The sequence below is a fragment of the Cotesia typhae genome, unplaced genomic scaffold (assembly GCF_013202065.1).
Source record: "Cotesia typhae breed Kobodo isofemale line unplaced genomic scaffold, CoteBio_Ctyphae contig_50, whole genome shotgun sequence".
In the NCBI taxonomy this organism is placed as follows: Eukaryota; Metazoa; Arthropoda; class Insecta; order Hymenoptera; family Braconidae; genus Cotesia; species Cotesia typhae.
The window spans coordinates 993,804-1,006,719 of NW_027423758.1; the positions used below are offsets into that span (position 1 = coordinate 993,804).

The following is a 12,916-nucleotide window of genomic DNA, read 5'->3' on the forward strand; positions in this document are numbered from 1 at the left end:
AACTTGCCGGGATATAAAATCCGGCAAGTGTATTCTTCCTTCAGTCTTCATTCAGTCTTCCTAAGCAGCATATTGCTCAAAATTGTGCCTTAGTATATTTTTACTTAAATCAAAAATAAATAAATCAAGTTAAAAGTGCAGTGACTTACCGAATATTTTATATCAAAATGAAAATGCAAGTTCTTTCGTGTTTTCCGTCAATGATGTACAACTGTGCTCCTCATCCCGGTAAATATTTAACTGTTTATTGTCTTTCTTATTGTGCTGCGGGTAACGTCAATCGCGAGTTCCTAAGGACATAAATATAAATATATAAAAGATGATACCTGTTGAAAAGTGCCGCTCAAAAAGACCGCGGGTCATCCATCCGGACAATCGTTATCTGCCCGTGAAACGCGAATAATGCAAGTAAACAGGCAGACGAAATTTTTGGGACTAATACACAATACTCGGATAGATGGAAGTATGTCAAGTCTGCCGAGCAATTATCCCGAGAGACTTACGCTAAGCTTTTCAATAGCAAATCCATCTTGTCGCCGCAGAACGCCGCGACGATCTCTTTAATCTTTTCCGACACCCATTTCATTTTTTTTAATATTTTTTTTTTTTTTTTAATGGAATTTTTAATTAATTATTTTTTTTATTTCAGTTCACGATCATCAAGCTATTAATGTTAAACTGGATAATCAGGATCTTTGGATGAAGTTTCACTTTCATACTAATGAGATGATCATTACTAAGCTTGGACGGTACGTTTTTCGAAAATAAAATTTTTTTTTTTACTTAAATTTAAATTTTTTAAGAAAAGTTTTAATTTTTTACAATTAAAATTTTTTTTTTTTAATTTTAAATTAAAATTTTTCAAATAAATTTTTTTTTTACTAAAGTTAAAATTTTTAAAGTCAAAAGGCTTAATTTTTTATAATTAAACATTTTTTTGCTTAAAATTTTTAATTAAAAATATTTTAACTAATTTTTTTTTATAATAAATATTTAAATAAAAATTTCAAAAAATTAATTTAAAAATATTTTAAAACTTGAAATAACTAAACTATTCCGTCATTAAATTAACAGATTAAAAGATAACTAAAAAGAAAAGAAACTTATTTATAATCGTTTTCTCATTAGACTAAAATTACAAATTTCATTTAAACCGTAATTCAGATTTGACGAGCACTCGACACATTAAATAAAAGAACATTTACGGCAATTTTCTCCAAATTGACAACGTGGAAAAAAAATAAAAATTTATCGGCGCCTTTGAAGTTCTTCCAATTAGCCTTCTAAAGATAAGACACTAAGAATTTATATTTTTATTAAAAAAAAAAAAAAACTACTTATTGTAAACTCGAAAAGCTCATGCTTATACAAAATTTTAAGTCTCTAGAATATTTCCAGATGGATGATTTTAAAAAGTAAGTCTGACTACAGACAGAGACGCCCTTGTCACATTTGTCGCGACGGCGCGAAATAAATAATCTAGTTTTTGAGAAATGAAATAAAGAAATTTAAAAGGTTGAGAAAGAAAAAAAGGTACTTTACTATTAGAGCGTATATTGTCGGTGGTCGTTGGTTCGTTATTAAACAGAATAAGGATAAAGAAGAAAACAGATTACCGAAGTAGTGTAGAGCCAGACGAATTGAACCCGGCGCCAAAAAACTACTTGTCTTAGTCTTTTAAATGCCGCCTACTGTTTAAGATCAGGCCCATCCGCTGGAGCAGCTTAGAGTAGCATAGACAAACACATGAGACATTAGACCCAGACCCAGGTCTCATCTACGTTATTTTTTATGAGTAGGGCCACTCACCGGACCACTCTCGGTGGGAAACCTTTTCTCACATTCCTTGCTTACGTAATAATATCTCCAACTACCTCCAAAATAATTAGAAATAAATTATAAATTATTAATGTTTTTATTATTACCGAGAATTAGCTTCAAGATGATAAAAAAGACAAAGGTCCTTCCGCTTCCGCTTCCTCTGTAAACCCCGTTAATAATAATAATATATCAACGCCTCTCGATAACATATTTAATATTGTAACCACTTCTTGGTAGTCTTATCGTTCGTGGCAATAAAAATTGCAGCAGTGTCTTGCGATCGGCTCGACGATAAGACACTTCTGAGCGCGACTAATCGTCACGTCGCCTCTTTGGTCAGCAGCCAGACAAGCGACAATAAAAATACTTTTAGAGATAACCATTTTTTCAGGATATAACATAATGTGTCATGTTGTATTGAAGAATTGTTATTTTTTCACACGTGTCAGAAACTACTTTTTTTTTTTTTTTTTTTTTTTTTTTTACCTTGCCACTTTTGTCTACGTGTTGGACATGTGTATTTTTTTTTTTCACTTTCACACCTCGCTTTTTTTTGTCTAAAAATAAAAAAAAAAATGTTTAAATTATTGGAAATTAAGTTAATATCAAAAAATTTTTTTAATTTTTTTTAGTGAGAATATAATTACAAAAAAAAAAAAAAATAGAAAAATTCCAGTTGTAAAAATATATTTTTGGAGCAATTTAATTAATAAAAAAAAATTACAAAACTTGAAAAATCGGCTAACTTAATATTTTGAAAATTTTTTTATTTTAATTTTTTAATTATTAAATTAGCACTAAAAAATATTTTTTTTTAATTTCACGCATTGTTTTTCGAGTTTTTTACAATTTAATTTTTTTTTTTAATTTTTCTGTCATTTTTTCAATAAAAAAAAATTCTAAAAATTTTCAGATCTCAGCTAATTTAATTTTATCAATTAACGTCAGTGTTAAATTTTTTAACTACGCTCATAAACAAAATGGCGGGTCGCGGCTAAGCTCAGACTCACCGTAGAAGAATAAAATTTAATTTATCTTCCTTGTTAATTTTTCTCAGTTGAAGTAAAAAAAAAAATTTTTTATTTTTTTTATTAATTAAAAAATTTCAGGCATAATTTTTATAATTTTCTGACATTAAATTTAGCTGTCACTTTACTATTTTTTTAATGTTCTTTAATAAATAAATTAGGACAAAAAAGAATTATTAAAAAAATTGACTTGTAGAAAATTAATAAAATTTAATAAAAATGCAATTTCTTAAAAATAATTTTTTATAACAAACTTTTTTGTTAAAAAAAATTAGAAAATTTTCAAGTGACAGCAACATTAAATTTTCTACACGTGAAAATTTTTCTTTTAATTTTTAAAAAATTATTTTTCAATAAAATAAATTATAAAAATTTTCAAAAGTCGGCTAATTAAATTTTCATGAAGTAAAAAATTTTTCTGTAGTAATCGAGATGAAAAAATAAAAAGTCATCCATCATGGCAGCAATTATGTTAAGACAAAAAATAGATTTATTTTCCCTTTTCGGATAAGACCTGAAAAAAAAAAATAAATATATTGTTGAGTTGCGTAAAATTATTCAAGGACACTAAAACAAAACTATGTGAGAAATATGTTACCTGTTATAATGTTGGAAAGGTCCGGCTAAATGAGATGAGGATGAGAGTAGCAGGTATAAACCGTCAGCAGAGTTTTTAACAAGTGTAATTAAGATAAGGGGCCTGAGAACAAAGTAAATTTTAAATATATGGAAAAGCATTAACTATGACCATTAGCATCGCGCATAATTATACATATGAAAAGCAAACAACCCAACTTTAAATAGGTTGCCTCGCAAATCGTCGAATTTACTTAAAAAAAAAAACTAAACGATGACAGCTGATTTTAAAAATTGTATTTCAATATTAATATCTTTTTTTTTTTTTTTATAGGCGGATGTTCCCATCGCTCCAGGTCTCAGTACATGGTCTAGATAGCCGATTGCACTATTGCGTGATGATGGAAATAGCCCCGTCGTCTGAATACCGTCACAAGTACGTGGGATGTGAGTCAATAAGTGGATCGGTATGTGACGCTGAGTCGAAAGTTAGGGACTGGAGTAGTGCCGGATCAGCTGAACCCCAGCCCCCGATTCACAAGAGAATTTATATTCATCCTGACAGTCCGGCTACTGGATCTCACTGGATGAATCAGCCTATCAACTTCACCAAGCTTAAACTTACTAACAATGTTGTCGACCATCACAACAATGTAATTATTTATTTTTTTTTTTTTTTAATTGAGAAATTTTAATTTTTAATCATTTGAAAAAAATTAAATTAATTTAAAAAAAAAAATTATAATATTGAATTTAAATCTAAAAATTTTATGAAAATTTAAGGTAAAAGCCCAAATTATTGACAGAGTTATGATTTAATTTTTATTTCATATATTATTAATTAAAAAAAAAAAAAAAAGATCATATTATTAGATAAAGAAATTAATTTAAACTCTGAACTCGGAACTGATAGTAATTTTTTTCAATTTTTAAATTAATTAGAATTTAATAAAAATTTTTAAATAATAAAAAAAATTATTTTTCAAATTAAAATAAAATAATAATTAAAAAAAAATTTTTTTTTTTAATTTCTTAAATTAAAAAAATTAAAAAATTTAATAAATAATTAGTAATAAAATTTTATAATTAAAAATTATTAACTCAAATTTAATCTTCCAGGTGGTACTATGCTCAATGCACAAATACATCCCAAAAATCTGGATCATCTTATCATCACCAAACGAAAACATGATGAACCTGTTATCCCAACCATCATTGACCTTCTGCTTCCCAGAGACAGAGTTCATCGCAGTGACGGCTTACCAGAACGAGAGCATCACCAAGCTGAAGATCGACTACAACCCCTTCGCAAAAGGTTTCCGCGAGACCGGCAAGAGCTGGAAAAGGAAGCTGGAGAACTTCAAGAGCCTGCAGGAAGAAGAAGACAACTCTTGCGACGATCATAGTTATCGCTCCTACACCTCAGGAGACAGCGGAGGTAGCACGAACGAGGGAAGCAGCCCCTCGCCTATGATCCAGGAGGAACTCCAGTCGAAATTCTACAGGCCCTGGCTAAGCACTCCCTAGACTTTAATTAATCATTGCTCTCTACTCTTACGGACATCACGGGTACCAAGTGCCGTTAAATTTTAACAGAGCATCTCTGCACAGATAACGCTGCCTTTCTTATTCTTTTCGAAGGCTAGTGATATCTTTTTTATTTATTACAACAATTTAAAATTAAATATTCATACACGGAAAAAAGTAAACTGTAATATTCACTCGGATTCCGGTTAATTTTTTATAGTTTCAAACAGTAAAGCGGACATCGGGGTGGCAAAAATGTAAATATTACAGAATTTAATGTAGAAAGTATACAAGCCACAATTTATAATTTAATATCCAAAATAAGTAATTAGTAGTTGTCACTGTAGTAAATAATGATTCTTTTATCTTTAAAAATTACAGTTTCAAACAGTAAAAATTGCCATTTCAATATATAGTCCATATTATGAAGAGAAGGGGAACTCAGATGAAAGAGAAGGGGGTCTCACTCTGGGAGAATTTAATATTTCAAACAGTAAAAATTATACTTTTAAAATATACATTTTACCAGTCTAAGCAAGTCAATAATTTTACTTTGTAGATATTGACGTTGCTTGTATTAGAAATTTATTAACTTTATTCTATACTTTTTACATATCATAACATCATTTTTTAGGTACGAAATGATAAATATTAAAGTCTGAATTCTTAATTATTATACTTAAACATTTTAGACATTTACATGGCGAATATTACTGTTTGAAGTGGTAATTTTTAGTAGTTGATCATTACTTATTATAAATCGACTGTTATTTATTACAGTTTACTTTTTTCCGTGTATATTTTATACTACCAAAGTTTATTAAAAATATCGAGAGACTATTGTACATATTTTTGTTTAAGGTTAATTTTAAGAAGAATTTGTATTGAATAAAATATTTTTTTAAAATATAAGTATATATATATTTTTTTTCTTTTTTTTAATACTTATATTGTAAAAATTATTATTACTTAAAATATTTATTAAAGAACAAGGTCTCGGCTTATTGTACGAAATTACTCGCTTTGTTATGTGTGTTATTATATTAATGCTGAGTAATGAGTACTGTTATCGATAATCCAATCTTAAATAGTAAGAGCACGCGACCACGCCGCTAAAAATTTATAAAGTCAAGGGCTTTTAAATGACTAGATGACTAGACAACTCGAGTACTGCTTTGTAATGATAAATATTTTGATGCTTGTTTAGTTTAAATAATATTTTAGTAAATATTAAATTTAAGTGAGGTTGGGATGACATTTTTTTGAACGACCACTTGGCTCGTAAACTACCGTGGTTCAGAATAAAATTACTTTGAAATCTTTTACAATTTTAAATAATGATAAAAAATTTTTTTAGACTTTTTGAAGCTGAAATTAAAAATTTTACAATTTTTTTTAAACTTTTTGAAATTTTTATTTTACAATATATTTATAGAAAATTTTAATTTCACTTGAAAGTTAAGTTATGTAAATAATTATTAATTATTGCTGAAAGTAAAATCCTTAAAAAAAAAAAAAAAAATTAAAGATGAGTTTTCTCTTTATTCAATTCAAATAAAAATTTCTCCCAGCATAAAACGTGCAAGTAGATCATATAGAAAGTTAAATTATAAAAAAATAAAACCCAAAATCTCAGATAAAAATTGCATCGAGTTGTAGCACAGCTAACGGTTAGACTCCGTTATTGCATTAAAAATATGTATGTTTACATTTATGATTATTATATTTTTTTTTTAAGTCAAGCTTATTAAAATACATTGACAATAACAGAGTTTGAATACCAAAAAGGCTTCCGGCTGGAGGCGTGATCTTATTGACAACTCACAGTACTTATCTATTTATTACGTAGGTATGTAGACGTACCATAGACATACGAGAAGTATATATAAATATATAAATGATAGATAATTATAAAATTGCTTTTAAATTGTCCCGGCTTTCACATGCAACAGCGAGCATCACCGCGCCCGTCCTTAGAAAACCTGGGACAGTAAGGAGGGTCATAGCTGGTCAAGCAGAAGGACCCCTTGGAGCCAGAAGGAGTGTGCTGGCCAACAAGAAGGTCCTGACCGAGTCTGACGGTGATTCTCGGGCCAGACGGACACCTCCTGGAGCAAGGCTCGGCGACCAGAGGCCTGTCTCCGTCGATGCTCTGAGCCATGTAGCAGACGACCCACACGTGGCTGCACAATTGGTGGTTCTGCTTGTCCTCGCAGAACGGCTGGACCTTCCCGCCGTTCACGCAGACGTCAACGTGTCCGACCCGCCCGATTTCACCGTAGTACCCGGCGTTGGTGTGGATCACTTCGACAAAGTCCGCATCGCCACTGTCTAATCGGTTGCCCAGGCCAGGACGCACCAGAGGACGAGCCGGGTCCAGCCCTATGATCCGGTGCATCCTGAAGAGCAGGTAGTTTGCCATTATACCGCAAAGGTGCGCGCCCAGTGAGTGTCCTACGCAGGTTGTACGAGCGATGGGCATCCCCAGGTGCCTCAGGTTGGTTAGAGATAAGGCTAGACACCGGGCTACTGGTCTCAGGTTCGCTACTGATGCTGGGTAACACGGAGCTGCTGATAGCTTACCCCAGTCTATCAGGAAGACGTTGTAGCTACCGTTTTTCATGTATGCGTCTCTTAAAACTGAGATTGGAAGGGTGTCATCTCCTCCTGGAAATTTTTATTTACTTGGTAAATTATTATTTTTAATATAAAATTCAATTTTTTAATTTAGTATTTTATTTTTTTATTTAAAATTTTTATTTAAAGCTTTTGAATTTAAAATTTAATTTTTCAATTAAAAATTCTACTTTTTCAAGCTTTAGAAAAATTATTTAAAAATTATAAATATTTGGTCGAAAAAAATAATTTTTGAATTATTTTTTTTAAGGAACTTTTTAAGTGATTCATATAAAAATTAATTTATTAAAAATTTACCCGTTCAAAATTTTTCTTAGTCTATTAATTATATAAATTAATTTTTGACTAAATTAACTATTTTAGAAAAATTTTTAATTCACTAATTTAAGTCATTTTCCAATGATCCTAAATTTAATTTTCTTATTCTTAAAATTATATAAATAATTCCTAAATAAAAAAAATTTTAACTCACCGGCATAGCCGTGAATCAAAATAATATTTTCCTTAGTAGGATCGTAATCAAATCTGAGCCAATCAGAAGACCCATGCACAAGTTCTCTCCTCGGTTTTCCAGGAGTATACAAATAAATATGTACATCCGGATCAGGACAATCATCAGTATCGTACCCGCGTCTCCAGATACAATCCTCGTTCTTCAAATCATTAGCCGCGCCGCTCTCGAAGGCCTCCTGAATAGGTCCTTTGGCGAGTCTAACCAGCTCCTCGGTGAGCCCGGCGTCGAGCTGGCTCGGGAGCAAGTACACACACAGGATAATCCAATTGATCTTCGTCATGGCAGTAAAAATATTTGATCTAAAATAAAAAAAAAAAAGATGAGACTAACTGGAGGTCTAAGTGGAGAGTAAACGTTCACTGCTGAATAACTTCGATTACTAAATACTGTTTGCTGTCAATTGCTGGTGCGGGTATCGGTGCGTATGCTTCCCCCGCCATTCGGTTGGCATACTTAGCCGCTGCTTCGACGATGACGTTCTACCCGGTACCGTTCACCCTGGAATTTGTTGGTTTATTATTATAAATGACAATAATCCAAATAATTGGATTTTAAATTTTATTTTTTATTTCTTGCTGGCAAGTTACCCAGTGGCCTGATTGTCTTTATTATTTTATTTTATTTTTTTTTTTTTTTAATAAAATTAAATAAAATAATAAAACGTGAAAGGTTTGAGAATTCTCTTACTTACTTGGCTGCTTACTGGTTACTGAACAACTTATTATCAACTTGAGAACTTACTGGTAAATGCCCACGTTTTATTTTAAAAACTTTCACGCCTCATTTCTCATTATATCAACTCGCTGTCCAGGAGAGCAAGAGTAAGAGCAGTGAAAGTTTATCTAGTTTTTTTTTTTTTTATTCGGCAATTTGGTAAAATGATACAGAAAAATTTTCCTCCCCGGAAAAATCCTCCAGCGTTCTGGAATCCTGCGAAAAAAAAAAATTTATTAAAACAGTGACTTAATATAAATTAATTTATTCATTTATTAATAAATTAATAATCAATTATTAATTATAGATAAATACATTGAACTGACCTTGGATACTTTCTTTTTCTACGTCTTCTTTTTTGCACATTAGACATTATTTATATATAATATATACAAGTATTATGAAATTAAAAATTTATCGCGTAATATATTAAATAATTTAACAATTTTTTTTGTTAAATTGTTATTTTTATATTTAATTTTTAAAATTAATAAATAGAAAATAAAATTACAGAAAAGTTTTGGCGTCAATAACGGAAGTTAGTCTATAAATTATAATAAATAATTGTTCATCGAATTATTGTACAATAATTATGAGGTACGGATAAATTTAAATATTAGATTGTCGGCAGTAACTTCATTCAATGTAAAAGACGAGAGTATATAATTTTTATTACTCAATAATTGAAATCACTTTTGTTTTTACATAAGAAATAATAACAGAGGTTACTCTGTTGAGAATAAATAGATTTTTTTATTATTGTTTATTTGGTAATAATTATTTTAAATATTTTTTATTATAAAATTATGTTTTTTTTTTTTTTTTAAGAATTCGTAAAATAAAAAAAAAAATATTTTACATCTTAACGGAGTAACCTCATAACTCGTGACTGTGGTCAGGATTTGTTGCCTTAAATTAGAAATAATTAATGGAGTCAAATTTTTGATATCAGAGCAGAAATATTGGTCGTATAAAAAAACTTTTTAAATAAAAGTTCAATTTTTAATTAAAAAAAAAAAAAAAAAAAAAAATATTAAGGTAAAAGCTCCAATTATTGACAGGGGTCTAAATATTAAATATTTAAAAAATTTAAGAATTTAAAAAAAATTTTTTAATTTAAGAAATTAAAAAAAATTTTTTTTTAAAATTATTATTTTATTTTAATTTAAATAATAATTTTTTTTTATTATTTTAAAATTTTTAAAACCAATTTTGTTAATCAATTATTATAAAAAAAAATATTAAATCATTTTTGTTAGAAAATTTTTTTTTCTAGGCCCAATATTTCAGCCGTGAGATCTAAAATTGAACCCATTAATTTTTTTATTTTGGCAAAAATCTGAAAAAAGTCTATCTAAATAATTTATTGAATAGTTAGATTGCCGATTTCATTTTTGACAGCATTAGCAATGTCAACTTTGTCAGTATCAGTGACTTTGGGGTTGGCAGTGATGCAAGAAGGGCTGACACGAGCGCATTCTTTTTTGTGAAGAAACCAATGAAGCCTCTGGCACTCTCGATCGCAGTACTGGACCGCCTTGCACTTACTGCACTTCTTGGTAGCCTTTTCTTCCCCACAAGTCATGCAAATGACCTGGTTGTCGGCGAATCCACGCTGGCCGTTGATGGCCGCGGAAATAACAGAGACTGCGGATGGCGGGTCGGTTCCTGCGAGAGTCGCGACCATCTGCCGGAAAATCATGCTCTCGCGGAACGGGAATTCCCGGACTATTTCCCGAAGCAGAGCCTCTTGGTACTCCGGAAGACCGTCGCTTCTGCTGCACTTTAGCAGCAAGCGAATGAAGAATTCAACTGGGTCTGTCTTGCCTTTCTCTTCATCTGTCGGCTTTTCGTTTATTTTCTCAGCCTTCCTGGCCTCCAGTCGCTTCTGACATTTTATTAGCTCGCTCACGATGCAGCTCAGGTAGTGGTATTTAAATGCCATTATTTCATTGGTGTCTGTTCCCCGGGTCATCTCTCGATGTCGCATTGATTCGAGGACTTTTTGAACCTGAAATTATTTTATGTATTAATATTAAAGATTTTTTTTTTAATTATTTTTAGTCAATTTATTATGATAAATTTTAAATTATTAAAACTATAAATAGTTTTACTTTGAAGTATTAAATACTTGGAATAATAATGCTAAAAATATATTCTTATCATAACATATAAATATGTCAAGTCTCTGAAAATCCGGGAGCAAACTATAAATTTTTTAGATATTAATAAATATAAATAAAATTATTTTAATCATTACAAATGAGTTTAAATTATGATTATAAAAAAATCTGAATTAAAAATTATTTATAATTTATTATAAATTGTAAAATTATTCATATTAATTTTTAAAATTAAATTTTCTTCAGCATCTAAAAAATCGTTAAATAAAAAAAAGAAATATAATTAATAAATAATTTGTTATATAAATGCGTACAACTCCTAAAATATTTCCTTTTAGTTCAGAAAAAAAATTTTTATATGGGTCCAAAATAATTTCCAAATAATTTTTCCCCTCACGAATAACATGTTACAAATTTATCGACGTTTATACAGAGCGAGGGGTCGATTTTCCGGATGGATCTTTTGATAATGATACTGATACTGAAATTGAGAGACTTTTTATAATTTTTTTAATAAATAAATTATGAAAAAAAAATTATAGATGCAATTATTTAAAAAAAAAAAATAATAAATCGTCAAGACTGCTAACTTCAATGTCATAAAAAATTTAATAATTTTTTTACTTGTAATTAAATCAATAATTAATAATAAAAAAAATAAAATACCTTGGGCAAGTGATCTAAGAGTCCAGTACACCGTTGCAAGCTCATAGCAACTCTGACCGGATGAACATTGACCTGCATGATGAACTTGTGGAGCGAATCAGCAAGATGAGACGGCATCATTGGCTCAGTCTGCAATCCTTGGGGTTTAATATAGTAATCAATATCAGCTTTGGGTATGTAATTGTTGATAGTAGCCACGCAGTTGTGATTCCCGACGAAGGCAGCCATTTGTGCAGGTGTCCTGCCTACGCTGTTGGTGGCTGTCAATTTAGCACCGTGAGACATCAGGAGATGGCACAGTTCAGCATTGCCGCTCAATGCTGCGAAATGCAGGGCCGTGTAGGCGTGCTCGTGTTGACAGGCATTGACATCTGCTCCCTGGAAGGAATTACCAAGTAATCAATATTATCAACATCACCATCAATTAATTAATTAAGTAAGTACAAAAATTAATTAAATATTCAGTGAAGCTTTGAATAATTTAAAATTAATTTTTAATATTTAATTAATTAAATTCAAGGTGAATTTTATTTTTGTTTTGATAAACTTAACCTACCTGGTCGAGCAACATCTGCACAATCTCTTTGTTTCCTTTATAACAGGCATGTTGGAGAGGACTCATCCCATTCTCGTCAACAAAGTCGATCTTCATTTTGTTGGAAGCCAGCAAAGTACGGAGTTCTGAAGATTCATGGTTACTTATGTGAGTAAATACTTGCTTTTGGAGCTCCGATAGACTTTCTGTTGTCGTCGGTGTCATGTTGACTAATAATGTGCTGCTGCTTGTTGTACTTTCCAGCTGCTTTCTTGGGCATGACGTCACCGGCGCGGACATGTTTTTAAAAAGCGGGAAAATTTTTAACTATTTTTTATTCATCATTCTGAAGTCAGCTGACTAGTATTTAAAAATTAAAAAATAATGACACTGAAGTTGACAGATATAAAAAATTTTTTAAATATTTATAGCAATTAAATTATTAAACAAAAAATTAAATTAAAAAATTTCACATGTGAAAATTAATAAAAATTACAAATGAAAATTTTTCGAAGCATTTTTTTATTGTTAAAAAAATTTTTTAAATTAACAGCTGATAGCTAACTTCAGTATTATTTTAAAATTTATAATACTGAAGTTAGCTGACAGCTGTCAAAATTTATAACAATTAAAAAATGCATCTAAAAATTTTTTTTTATTTTCACATGCAAAATTTGTTTATTAAATATTTTAATAATAATTTAATTGTTTTAAAATTCTATAAAAATTTTTTGTATCTTTTCAGGGTAATTAATAATTTTAATTATTTTATTAA

The 12,916-nt window shown here is 29.8% G+C and overlaps 3 protein-coding genes across 3 annotated transcripts; 1 reads left to right on the forward strand and 2 right to left on the reverse strand.

Moving 5' to 3' along the window:
- Positions 1-86: 86 nt before the first annotated feature.
- LOC141531987 (T-box-containing protein TBX6L) lies at positions 87-5,700 on the forward strand. Its single transcript, XM_074250126.1, has 4 exons — positions 87-228; positions 650-749; positions 3,760-4,078; positions 4,545-5,700. The coding sequence occupies exons 1-4, from the start codon at positions 168-170 to the stop codon at positions 4,950-4,952; spliced, it is 888 nt and encodes a 295-aa protein (XP_074106227.1). The 5' UTR covers positions 87-167; the 3' UTR covers positions 4,953-5,700.
- Positions 5,701-6,444: 744 nt separating this feature from the next.
- Positions 6,445-9,331, reverse strand: LOC141531986 (phospholipase A1 member A). Its single transcript, XM_074250125.1, has 4 exons — positions 8,795-9,331; positions 8,484-8,601; positions 8,062-8,402; positions 6,445-7,619 (listed from the first exon to the last, which is right to left on the reverse strand). The coding sequence occupies exons 3-4, from the start codon at positions 8,381-8,383 to the stop codon at positions 6,892-6,894; spliced, it is 1,050 nt and encodes a 349-aa protein (XP_074106226.1). The 5' UTR covers positions 8,384-8,402; positions 8,484-8,601; positions 8,795-9,331; the 3' UTR covers positions 6,445-6,891.
- A 224-nt stretch (positions 9,332-9,555) lies between these two features.
- Positions 9,556-12,456, reverse strand: LOC141531982 (ankyrin repeat and MYND domain-containing protein 2). Its single transcript, XM_074250115.1, has 3 exons — positions 12,163-12,456; positions 11,607-11,984; positions 9,556-10,828 (listed from the first exon to the last, which is right to left on the reverse strand). The coding sequence occupies exons 1-3, from the start codon at positions 12,439-12,441 to the stop codon at positions 10,181-10,183; spliced, it is 1,305 nt and encodes a 434-aa protein (XP_074106216.1). The 5' UTR covers positions 12,442-12,456; the 3' UTR covers positions 9,556-10,180.
- Between the last annotated feature and the right edge of the window lie 460 nt (positions 12,457-12,916).

Bases quoted from the DNA above. Each gene is read 5' to 3' on its own strand.
- LOC141531987 (XM_074250126.1), top strand. From the start codon at position 168: ATGAAAATGCAAGTTCTTTCGTGTTTTCCGTCAATGATGTACAACTGT. The intron at 229-649 runs GTAAATATTTAA...TTTTTATTTCAG, and splicing joins CAACTGTGCTCCTCATCCCG to TTCACGATCATCAAGCTATT. The intron at 750-3,759 runs GTACGTTTTTCG...TTTTTTTTATAG, and splicing joins ATCATTACTAAGCTTGGACG to GCGGATGTTCCCATCGCTCC.
- LOC141531986 (XM_074250125.1), bottom strand. From the start codon at position 8,383: ATGACGAAGATCAATTGGATTATCCTGTGTGTGTACTTGCTCCCGAGC. The intron at 7,620-8,061 runs GTGAGTTAAAAT...AAAAATTTCCAG, and splicing joins TTTGATTCACGGCTATGCCG to GAGGAGATGACACCCTTCCA.
- LOC141531982 (XM_074250115.1), bottom strand. From the start codon at position 12,441: ATGTCCGCGCCGGTGACGTCATGCCCAAGAAAGCAGCTGGAAAGTACA. The intron at 11,985-12,162 runs GTAGGTTAAGTT...AATTCCTTCCAG, and splicing joins TGCAGATGTTGCTCGACCAG to GGAGCAGATGTCAATGCCTG. The intron at 10,829-11,606 runs GTATTTTATTTT...AAATAATTTCAG, and splicing joins TCTTAGATCACTTGCCCAAG to GTTCAAAAAGTCCTCGAATC.